Source organism: Chionomys nivalis, chromosome 2 (assembly GCF_950005125.1).
Source record: "Chionomys nivalis chromosome 2, mChiNiv1.1, whole genome shotgun sequence".
Classification (NCBI taxonomy): Eukaryota; Metazoa; Chordata; class Mammalia; order Rodentia; family Cricetidae; genus Chionomys; species Chionomys nivalis.
In genome coordinates, this window is record NC_080087.1 from 113,763,944 (window position 1) to 113,776,814 (window position 12,871).

The 12,871-nt window shown below is 36.4% G+C and overlaps 1 protein-coding gene across 10 annotated transcripts in view; it reads right to left on the minus strand.

The window, feature by feature from the left end:
- Agfg1 (ArfGAP with FG repeats 1) overlaps positions 1-12,871 on the minus strand; it is a 49,038-nt gene that overhangs the window by 12,096 nt on the left and 24,071 nt on the right. For 5 of the 10 annotated variants that reach the window (XM_057757971.1, XM_057757994.1, XM_057757986.1 and 2 more), the window contains exons 4-8: positions 9,826-9,988; positions 9,015-9,168; positions 5,363-5,482; positions 3,241-3,450; positions 2,109-2,289 (exon numbers count right to left, since the gene is read on the minus strand). In XM_057757971.1, coding sequence (XP_057613954.1) covers positions 2,109-2,289; positions 3,241-3,450; positions 5,363-5,482; positions 9,015-9,168; positions 9,826-9,988 — 828 coding nt within the window. The remainder of the gene's footprint in view (positions 1-2,108; positions 2,290-3,240; positions 3,451-5,362; positions 5,483-9,014; positions 9,169-9,825; positions 9,989-12,871) is intronic. The other 5 variants (XM_057758021.1, XM_057758013.1, XM_057758003.1 and 2 more) reach the window with 4 other exon arrangements.

The following is a 12,871-nucleotide window of genomic DNA, read 5'->3' on the forward strand; positions in this document are numbered from 1 at the left end:
ATGCCAGCCTAAGTATTTTTATGACTTAAATTTCAAAGCAAAAAGAATGTTTTTGTATACTTCTACTAATCCAAGCATATATTACCATCTGTTTGAAATATAAAATGAACATGTATTTTATACACATACTTAACAAGTAATAGCATTTAATTTTCTTTGCTATGACACCAAAACTGGCAGTTTCTTAATGGCTAGCCTGAAATGGGGAACTTGATATCCATCAATGGAATTTTTCCACCCCACAAAGTCAAAGTTCACTGCATCTTCACTTTCAAGTTTATGGTAGAATGCACAAATTCCCCAAAATTCTAACATTTAATTTCAACAAATTTTGCTTCTTTTATGAGATACTGTTTCATTTAACGCGGGCCAGCCAGGAATCCCTTATGCAGGATGACCTTGAACTTCTGATCTTTCTGCCTCTATGTGCAGGTACTGGCAATAAAGGTATGCACCTTTGTGCCCATTCATGGTGCTAGGAATCAAATCCAGAACGATCTGCATGCTGGGCAAGTACTATCCTTGAGCACTAACCCCGGCAAAAGGGGCAGTCTTTACAGTGATCACACTGTATAAAAATATTTGACAAATATTCAAATCCAAACCACCATAAACTGAGTAGATGGTTTATCCCAAAACTTAAAAATAGTAAATTTCTTTCAAGACGACCATATGTTTTACTATGTATCCAAACTACTTGATAACATACAGAAAATGCATTTAATAGAAAACTAGTAAGCTGAAAATGCTACAATTTTATCAAGTATAGCAGTTAGAAAAACTAATCAACACTATTCATAAGGCAGAGAGAGAAATGGTGTCACATGCTAGCTGAGAGGATGAGGAAGAATCATGTTACAACACTAGCCCAGGTAACAGAAAGAAACACATTTTTTAAAAAATCAGAAATAAAATAGTGCTATGTGTAGAAACACAATGTCTATCTACTCTGGTGTGATCTGATGATACTAACTTAGAATTTCTGCAGCAAGGCTTTCCTGCCTCATTGTATTTTGTGTACCATCAATATAAATGTTAATCACTGAAAAATCAATTTAGCATCTCAGAATTATGAAAAAAGAGGTCGGAACTCAGAGATACCGTAAAGAGTCTTACATAACTCAAACACTTAACAGAGCACATTTGTAAACCACTAATAAATCACAATACAATGTCAACAATCCATTTATCACATGGATTTTATCTATGCTTCCAGGCCTTATGGCTACCTTACTACTATTATTAAAAATATAACAGACAACATTAGTGAAACAAACTAAAATAATGACAAATTTTATTATTTGGATTCAATTTGTCCCATCTCAAATAGAATTTCCCTCTAGGAAAGATGTCAAAGGGAAATAAACTAAATAGTAATAGCAATAAAGCAGATATATCTACAGATATGAAACAAAAGAAATAACTAGAATGCTGTACATTCTCAATAAATTTTAACAGTTGTTAAAAATCTAACGCTCTTCCAGGTTTGGAAGCACATGCCTGTAAGCACTCTGGAGACAAAGGACCATGAACTCATAACCAACCTGGACTTCACAAGACCTTACTTAATACAAGGGAGATATTTTAAACATGTAGTCTTCCTGCTCTTTGGAACTCCTTTCCACAAAATCTGTGTGAGCACAGCAGTGTGTGTGCAGTCTATAATACTAAATAACAATAACAAGCTGGAGAACTGACAGTAGCAGTGGGGTTGGTACAAACAGACTAAAAACTAAAACTGGAAACACGATCATTTTCCTGTTTAGTCTTTATGACTAAAGACTATGCCCTGACATATGCAACTTGACTGCTGAGCACAGCCCATATGTAATCGTCCACTTAGAGATTTGTGTTTCTTTCAAATACATTTAGCATCCAGGAGTGAAAAGAATTTAAAATCTTCTAAGACTTGATAAAAGAATATGGCAAAAGTTCAAGAATTACATTTTAAACAGCAAGTTACATTCAATTTCAACTTAAAAACTATTTAAGTCTAAAAACTACTCAATTATTTTTAAATTACAACCCTACAAAGGTCACTTTAACTATGTTATTCAGACGCGGAGACCAAGGTCAAAGCCAGGGGTGCTGACTAAGACAAGCTGTACCTGCTAGCGTTACTTGTGGACGTGTAAGCGTTACTGGAGGTGGCTGCAGAACTGAACACGCTGTCTAACTCTGCTAGTGCTGCGTACTTGTCTGAAGATGCACTTGACTGACTGGGAACTGAAACCACAGAACCAACAGGAGCTTTACCCGTGGTCCCAAAACCACTCCCTTGATCACCTCCTGGAGGCAAACAAACAAAAAAGTTACACCAAAACTTTAATATCATATTGTCAGTGCATCAACTGTATTTGCCATGAAACACATAACCCCAACATGGATGTGATCTAAACATTAAACAGGATTTAAAGAACTCTGAAACAGATGGTTTCGTTCAAATTAACACATAAATTTATATGATGGACTTAATGTATATAATCTATTAATAGTACCATTCTTCCAGGGTTTTCCATGAAAAAAAAAATAGAGATATTTACTAAGTGCTTGTGCTAGGCAGTACTCTAAATGCTTTGTGTACAACAATTCACAAAATCTAAGTCCCAGAATTCATCTCAATGATCTCTCTCAGTTTAGAGATGAGAAAAACAATACTAGAGATCAAGATGCAGAATCCAGTGTAGGCCACACACTGTTCTCACTGAGCTTTACATTTTTACATGGGAAATACTGGCCTAAAGGCCAAAACTAACTACAAAAATATATTTAAAAAATGGGAAAGTTTCTGTAAGTTCAAGGCCAGCTGGTCTACAGACTGAGTTCCAGGACAGCCAGGGCTATACAGAGAAACCCTGTCTCAAAGGAAAAAAAAAAATTAGTTGGGACATCAAAATGCCAAAATGTTAATAAAAATAGTTCAAAATGCACATATGATTGAAATTATAAAATAGCACTATAGCTCTATAGATGAAAAATTTTGGTCCTTTGTAGTCACAGAATAGTAAAGCATGATTTTGAAAATAAAAATACATTATTTTCAATTATTCTTTTGAAAATAATTGTTTAACTTCTATATCTTCAGTCTTTTGGTATTTTACATGCAAAAGTGCCAACAACCCTACTCAAAACATTCACTGTGCACATAACTTCTATACAAGTGAGAAAAGCATTGTCTCCTCAGGTTTTAACATAAGTAATTTAGACAAATTAGCATCTGCTTTGTTTACTCATGGATACCTTGCCCAGCACTGAAGATATTGTCTAAATTAGCAAGTGCCGCATATTTGTCTGCTGTCTGTAAACCAGCTTTGTTTGTTGAAACTTTACTAACAGTTGATGCTGTCTGATGACTCTGGGATGTACTGAAGGTTCCAAAATCAGCACTGGAGGATTTGGGGAAGTTATCAAAATGAGCAAAATTAGCATTTACTGATCCAGCACTTCCACCTGTAACAGAATAAACAAAACATGAAATTTCTAGGCTTCTCTCAATCTCATTGGTAGATTACTTGTGATCATTTCTGCTTAAGGTAGGTGTCCTATAAAAAACACTGACAATCATATGACTTTTATAAATAATGAAACTTGATTTTATAAGGCCCTGACAGTGTCTACCCTGGAATACACAACAGAATGGATCTATGGAGGTGGAGCAGTGGCATGGAAGCACTGGAATGACAGTAGCATCACATGAAAGGTCTTCAACAGACTCCGAGTAATGTTTACAAACAAAATATGCTGCTGATAAAGTTTTTAAAATCTGTGATTTTTTTACGTGAAGAGTCATTACATAATTCTACACAGCAACCAATGTGTATTCAGCAGCCTGATGTTCACAGTAAAACTAAGTCCTACTATGCAGTCCAAAGTATAAAAAATTAAAGTTTATGACAGTAATTTTTTGCATCATAAAGCACAATTCACCTATCAGTCAATAGCAAAATGCCTGCTAAATCTTAAAGTATGTTCTCAGTCCTAGAGACTTTTCTAAGCACTCATCAAAGACTACAGTAGTGCCTTTCATTCTCTGCTTTGAATACTACAGAGATATTAGCTTTTTTCCTAAACTGTCAAAATAGCATCAGACATACTAAGGGAAGGCACAATCCAGATATTCTTTTAAACACAACAGGTCGTTACCCAAATGCAAAAGACCTACCATCATGAGTTCTTGCACATTCTAAAACAAAACAAACTGATCTTCTTCAAGAATTAGACTCTGGCTGTTTCAAACAAAACTGGGCATAATGACATATGCCTATCATCTGACTTACTCAGGAGTCTGAGGCAGGAGGATTGCCAGTTCAACGTCAACCTGGTCAGCACAGCAAGTCTCCATTTTAAAATTAAGTTTTAAAGAAAAATCAGCTAAAACTAGCATAGATATGTTACAAGACAATGATCTTGAGTAGCTATTATGAGTAGTTAGCAAACAAAATATTAAACTTTTAATTTTTATGAAAAATTTTATTTCAAATTACTAGATCAACTTTCATAAAAAACTGTGCCTTTAACTCTGAGTTTAATAAAAGAGAGGGTAAAACAAATTTATGAAGGCTTATCATTAAAAATGATGATAATTTCATAACTGAAAAAACATGGAACAACACAAAAAGGACTTAAATTAGTAAGATGCCTGCTGGACAACAGAACTTACTGTGGGCAGCCTGGAGAGGGAAAGCTGAAGTAAAGTCACCAAAACTGCAGCTAGATGAAAGTACTCTAAATGCTGGACAGCCAGAAATTATGTAAATGATGAAAGTTAAAAGGGAAAGGGAAGAAAAGAAAATTGAAAGAAAAGACTTTAAAACAACACATACACAGAGTTAAAACTTGAAAGAAAAATAGCCAAAAAGCTAAATAAGAGTTCAATGAATTTCTGAAAACAGTACACTTTATGGAAGAATTTTCCTGAAAACCAATTCCTGCACAGAACTATTTCCATATTTAATTAAAGTGATTAATAATTTATACCTGAATAAATAACATTAAAATGTTTTTCTTAAGTTTGCTGCCCTATAAAATAGCTTATTTTTATTTCTATGGAAGCTATCAACTAGCTTCCTTATCACAAGATACAGTATCAGCCTTTATCACTGTGTTTCACATATTTAACAAGTTCTGTTGCTTTACAACCTCACTGGACGGAAAGAACCATGTGCAGGAAGAGGAGGGTGGGTGTTGGACAACAGACAATGATCAAGAGTTCAGAGAAACAAAGATTTCAGGTTTCCCCAGAGCTTTGTAAAATAGAACTACTTTAAAATTAGGCCATTAGAGAATTTAGTTTTTTAAAGTTGTATTTGAAAAGTCCTGTTCTTTAAAGCAAACACGTAAGCACATGGTGGCGAGGCTCTACCTGTGGTTTGGGGCTGAAAAGGAGAGTGAGTTGCTGTGGGGAAACCTCCAGAATTACTCGAACCACTAGACTGTCCAAATGCGCCAAAGTCTGCAAAATCTGCATTTGCAGAATTCTGAGCTGTAAATGGCAAGGACAACATATGTTAATGAATATGAAAACGACAACTGAAAAGACATGACAAATGAATTTAAGAATTTTATGAAAATGCCAATGCAATACAACTCACTTTAAAGAGAATTCATTTAAAAATTAACATTTTTAACCCAATTAGTATAATATGCTAAACAGTATCCAAAATTTCCAAAAGCACTTTGTAAAAGCCATAGATCTGTTCACAATACACTTTGAATGGACTCGGTCACAATACTATTTTAAAAATATTCTAGTAATTAAAAAAAAAAAGCTAATTCAGAACACTAAGTACATTTGTTTTAGTAACTAAAACTGGATACATTCTAGGAAATCCATTTGGATTTTTTGTTGTATTTATTTATGTGTACATGAACAGAGGACAGAGGCTGATTTCAGGTGTCTTCCCTAGGGCTCTCCACCTTTATTCTCCTGAGGCAGGATTTCTCACTAAGCCGAGGACACTGAGTCACAGGAACCACCAGTCTTTGCCCCGCATGCTGGGCTCTGTACCCAGCTTTTGTATGTGTGTGCTGAGAATCTAAAATGAGCTCATTATGCTGATACAGCAAACAACTTACTCAGCCACCTTTGTAGCCCAGTAACTCACTTTAAAATGATAATGAGCTTGGCAAATCCAAAAAGTTATTTAAATGCCTAAAGTAATGATACAGAGATAGTTTAATCACATAAATAAAATACTTTTTTGTTTTGCTTTTAGTTTTGAGAAAGAGGCTCTTCACTATGTAGCTTGGGCTGGTCTCTTGATCTCCTGAGTCAGTTACCCAAGTGCTGGGATTATAGGTGTGTACTATTAGGCCCTTCTTTCTGGTTTATCTAACGTTCATAAGTATGTTCACCATGAGCACATAAAAGTGGGAGAAATATATATGGACACAATCACCAAAAAGCTATTTATTTACATTTTAAAAGCTATTTAAAATTCATAAAAATCTAGGGACAATAAAAGATAGCTTCAATTAAAACACAAACCTAAAATCAAAATTCTAGAGTTCACTAAACTTTATATATGTAAATAAAATAATTTACAAGTATTTTGAAAATAGAAATAAAGTCATAATAAACTCACAGGGGCCAGAAGGATGGCTCAGTAGTTAACATTTGCTGCTCTTGCAAAGACCCAGGCTCAGTTTCCAGCACCCACATAGTGGCTCACAACTGTCTGTTAACGCCTGTTCTAGTGGGTTCAACACCCTCTTCACGTACTATATATGTGGTGCAAAAAAATACATGTAGGCAAAATACCCATACACATAGACTGAAAGTAAATCGCATGTATGTATGTATGTATGTATATAGAGGTAATGAGGCAGGAAGCAAGATTTTGATCCCTGTTTGGTGAAAGGGGCATTTTCATACACTGGTTACCTAAAGGGGAAGGGAAAAATTCTCTTTATTTAGAAAATTTTGGTAGATAGATTATCACAGGAAAAGGGAACCTGTCATATATTTCAACAACTTAAACTTGGAAATTTCTAGCCCTTCTCAAGATCTCAATATGTAGCCTTAGCTGGCCTGGAACTTGCCATGTAGATCAGGCTAGTCTCAAACTCAAGAGATTCAACAGCTCTATCTTCCTTTAAAAAGTAAAGTGGGGGGCTGGAGAGATGGCTCAGTGGTTAAGAGCATTGCCTGCTCTTCCAAAGGTTCTGAGTTCAATTCCCAGCAACCACATGGTGGCTCACAACCATCTGTAATGATCTCTGGTGCCCTCTTCTGGCCTGCAGGCATATACACAGACAGAATATTGTACTCATAATGAATAAATAAATAAGTATTTTTTAAAAAAAGAACTGAACATTTAAAAAAAAAGTAAAGTGGGGTAGAGACTCAGCTCAGTGGGTAGGAGCGTTTGATCCTCCTGCAGAGGACCCAGGTTCAACTGTATTATGCACATGGTGACTTAACAATCTGGAATCCCAGTTTCAGGGAGCCCACCACCCGCTTCTGACCTCTCTGTATGTATCAGACACACATGAGGCCCACATTCATACATGCAAACAAGACACAAATACACACCAAATAAAATAAATAAGTTTTTAAACTTATGTGTCTCGCGAGTTCTAAGTAATACCCTAGCCACACCCCCAACACACACACAAACGCCTCTAACTTGCCTAGCGGTCCCCATCCCTGGTAAGACAGACATTCTCAACTGATGGAGCCTCCAGATCCAACTACTAACTTATAAGCAATACAGGAAAGGATTTTTAAAGGTACCACAGGAGGGCAATTAACAAGTTCAGATACCACAGAATCCACAAAACAAATAACCTACTTTCTCTAACAAATCACAAAGAAAAAGAGATGATGGGACAACCTATAGAAACCTAACCAAAATAGAGTTCAATTACAAAGGATACTTTAAAAAAAAAAAAACTGATTAAAACAAACCACAGACACACTGTGTGTGAGAGTAAGTGAATAATGTTTATACATATACATAACATATACTATATATACAAACACAAATTTGAACTGGAATGAAAATTTGAATACTCACTAATGAACTTTTACCATTATTTAGAATGATTCTACTACATACTGTGATATTTAACAATGAAAATGCTAGGGTCTGGGCAATGACTCTCATTCAACAAAGCAGCTACTATGAAAGTATGAGAACTGAAATCAGATGCCCTCCTGGGTTCAGTAATATGTGTCTGTTACCCCACTATTGGGTAGATGGAGCTTGCTGGCCAGCAAAACTAGTCAACTGGATAACTGGATAACTGGATAAGTTCAGTGAGAGACCCTGTACTAAAGTAAGAGAATGAAAACAGTACTAATGACATGAGAGTAATGTCTAAGTTACATTACACATTTACATCTGGTATTTGTAATTTTCCATAATAAAAAGATACTATATACAAACACATTAACATCTCTCGGGTCACACTGTTGGTAGGGCTCCGTAAGTAGGTAAAGGCACCAGCTACCAAGCCTATAAAACCTGAGTTTAATCCCCAGGATCCACATGATGAAAAAGGAGAAAACACTAACTGTCACAAGTTTTCCTCTGACTTCCACATATTCACCATGTAGTGTGCACACTCTCTTACACACACACATAATATAAAGAAGTATAAAAATAAAAAAAATCTCTTCCTTTTTTTTCCCATGGAAAGAAGTCACATCCTGTGTTACATAAACTTCTTTCTGTGGCCAGCCTGGTCTACAGAGAGTTCCAGGACAGCTAAGGCAACACAGAGAATCCTTGTCTCAAAACGGGGTGGGGGGAATGCAGGGTTGAGTTTACATCCTTAATTTCAGCACTCAGGAGGTGGGGTAGGACGATGAGTTTACAGCCATCTTTAGTACAGAGCAAATTCAAGGCCAGCTTGAGCTACATACAACCCTATCTAAGAAGTTCCCCTAAAAGTACCATGGTTATATGTCTATACGGTATGATGTCCATAGGTGACCAATGATAATAAACAATTAATGTTTCTGGGTGATTTACACATATCCTGGGCAAAGTTATCAGGAAAAGACATACCTGCATGACTGTTAAAATGTGCAAAATTAGCAAAATTGGCTGTAGCTGTTGACTGAGGAGCTGGAGCAGCAAAGATGTCTGAGCCAAGATCACCCAAAAGGTCAAACTGCTTCTTTTCCTGTTGCTGCCCTTGAGAGCGACCTACAACTGGGGACTACAAGCACATTACTTACTCATGGTGTTTCTAAAATAAACATTTATGCATTCACTATAAAGACTTTCAGTAAGATCTGCTGAAGTTTTACATACAACTATCTTCAATTCACTATACTAAAAAAAGCACTTTTACACAGGAAGGGTTACTTTACTCAGTTCTTCACTGTTTCCACTCTAAGTCTTATGAAAACAGAAGGATTTATTCAGAAGCACAAGATTTAACCTGTAGCACTTTGCTTCAAAACCATTCATATACAGTATGGCATAACAATGTTGCACAGTAACACAGTCCTAACATTATCTACAACAAAATAAATATTTAGGTGTCAACATATAAATGGTTTCAGTCTGTTCAGTTTGGGGAGTAAGGTACACTGTAAAGCCATGTGCATTTATTTCAATAATAATAAGCATGCTACATAAACAGGTATATAGAAATTCTACTATTTTCTGTTAAAGCACCACAGAGACTAACTATTCTTCTGACTCTGCTGGTCACCAGACCAGACTTGGACACTCAAGATACACAAACTAAGCATCTTTACAAAGTGATGGCAAAACCAAAACCACACATTCCTATTTCACGTCAAACAATCCTCACATATTTCACATCACTCAGACCTCCGTATACATTCAAGAGCTATCAACCCCTCACCTGGCTAGGTGTGCCCTTATTTAAGTGCAGTGCTGGCGCAGAATCTCCCAGCAGAGATCTCAGGGCCTTAACCTCGGGCGTGCTGCTTGTGCTGCTGGCAGAAGACCCGGAAATGGATGCGTGAACCGACGCCACCACTTTGGCTTGCTCTGGTGGAACATACCTGTAATGTAAAAGTTAGAACAGACCGCTAAGAAAAATTTGAAGAATTCGTATTTAAAATGTTAAATTTAAATTTTATACAACACTCTTACAACAATAATCTTACTTGAAAAGGTGGCACTTAGAATTGGCAGGTTAAGACTATTAATTACCTGAAATTAATCAAAGAATACACTATAGCAACTGCTGTTTTGAAGACAGAAGACCTACAGCTAATCATCATAACGAACAGCTAACACTGTAAATTTTAAAGTGAGAAAGTTTTAAGATCATAAATATCGAGATAAATGAAATGGTAAGGAAACACATAATTAATGGCCTAAAAGGTGTAGTATTAAAAATAAGAACTTCACTTTAAAGTGGACAAAAGAATCAAGTCATAAAAGAATATGAAAACTAAAACCAAACAAAAATGTGTATCAATGCATTATTCACCTCTGATCTATATGAACTATGAATTTTTAGTTGCTATCTAACGGAAATAGATATGTAGGTATGCTCTATACTTCATATTACTCCTAGAGATCTATCCTTAGCAAGCAATTAACATATATATAGATATACATATCACTCTTGCCATCTTAGTTTTAAAAACTGGGAAACAAAACTCACAAATATCTGTAAAGCAAAAAATATTTATATACATTATACTAAAATGTATATAAACCTGCATAGCTTATCCCCTTCTTTGGCAGGTATAGATACCCAAGTGACTCAACAAGTCTTTCAGGTCTGATAAATAGGACATGGGGGAGGGAATGAAGGAAGGAGAAAAAGAATGCAGGATGCAGAAAAACGATGCCTGAACACCAGCAATGCTCATCTCTAGGGAAGGGATTACATGGCAACTTTTGTTCTCTATAATTTCAGGTGTATTCCCACCTTCCTCCAATTCACCATCTCAAGAAGGCGTGGGGGAAAAAAAAAACTTTAAGCGAAAAGCATTTATGCCAGAGACAGAGGTCAAACCCCAGCTCCACCACTCAATAGCTGTGAAACCTCTGGGTAAACTAACTTCAACTCCATGTTTCTGTTTTTTCACCTATAAAGCTGCTGTGGGGATTAAACACATTTGTAGTGTGGTCAGAATTAGTTACCAATGTATTAGCTATTATCCAACCATATAATAATCACGAACAATTAAACTAGCCATATCAGGTAAATACAGGATATGATCTGAGAATAAAACACTCTTTTATGCTCTTCAATAATGTGGCATATGAATTCTTGGGTATGGACAACTCTGATCACAATATGGCAAGTAATAGTTTATGACTAAAATGATTAGCCCCAATTAAAGAATGTATATCTAAGTGAAAAGAACCATCTCAAAACTTCATACAACTTTATCCCTGCTGCATTGCTTCCTACAACAAACGTTCTTAGGGAGGCTGCCTTAAGTGGCCACTGGTCAGACCATGTGCCAAACCATTTCACTGCTTTCTGATCATGTTTCAGGGGCACAAGGCAGGTGAGCAGATTCTGGTTCATGAGAATAATGGCCAACACCACTCCAATCATCACTTTTCTAGTCTTTTTTTTTTTTTTTCGTAGCCCTGGCTGTCCTAAACACACTCTGTAGACCAGGTTGGCCTCAGACTCACAGAGACCCACTTGCTTCTGCCTCCCAAGTGCTGGAATTAAATGCGTGCGCCACCACTGCCCAGACCAACCCATCACTTTTAGAAAGCTTGTATCTATAGTAGTATTACGTATGATTACTGTGTTTCTTAGAAAAATGGAAAAAATTAACACAATTATTTGAGATTTTCAGGATTCTTAGACTGCGGCTTGCAGAAAGAACTTCCTGTTAAAATTGTGGGAGAGGAGTTGACTGTAGCAGCATCTTTCACATCCCTTCTTTCTCACAGTTCTGCTTCTCTTTGTAGGTAGAGCTAAGCTCACTAAAATCGCAGCTAGCTAACTCCTAACTGACTTTCTCAACTGTTGAAAATGAACGCTGCTGCAAAAGGCAACAGCCAACGTGGGACTACTCAAGGAGAACAGTTTTATCCATAGGCTGGGAAACCTAGAAACTAAAGAACAACAACGATAAAAGGATGATGGTTTTTGTTTAAAAAAAATTTTTTTTTGTTCTCTTTCAGTTCAAGGCCAGCCTGATCTACAGAGTGGATTCCTGGACAGTCAGGCTGGCTACACAGAGAAACCCTGTCTACAAAGAAAAAAAAAGGGAGGGGGGAAGTTAAGTAAAATTACATAAATCAACAAACTGTTTAACCGGACTCAGACTCGGTAGCAGCACATGCCTTAGGAGAAAAGGCAGGAGAATCTCTAAGTTCCAGGACAGCTAGGGCTGTTATATAGAGAAACCTGTCTCGAAAAACTAAAATAGAAAAAAATCATTTGTGTACCATATTTAACTATCACCCTGGGGACCTTCTAATATTTCCTTTCTGAACTAAAATTTTACTGGTAGATTTCTACCTTGTCATACCTAATGCATCCAGTTCTAGTTAATCTAGTCCTAGTTAATCTAAACTTGTAAGACAATGTTAAGAAATACAGCTTATACAGAACGTGTAACTCAGAGCAAATGTGCTTACTGTTCACAGACATCTGTCCCATAAGCCACAGGAAACTCTCCCCCACCAATACTACCTTTGACTACAGCACTCCTTGGGTCAAAATACTCTTCCTCAGGGAAACAAGAGTCCATCTACTTCCCAATTATCCTTTGATCCTCAACTCTCTGTACTTAGTTATCTTATGAAGCTAAAGCTGAGGAGCCCCAAATACTGAGTATTAGCTCTACAGTTACAACCCATACTTTTAGTGTAGTTTAGAGGGAGTAAAATTTCCCTTCTTGCCCAACCAGCAAGCTAATTTCTTGGGTGGGAAGAGATATTTAGAGCAAAGACTTCCA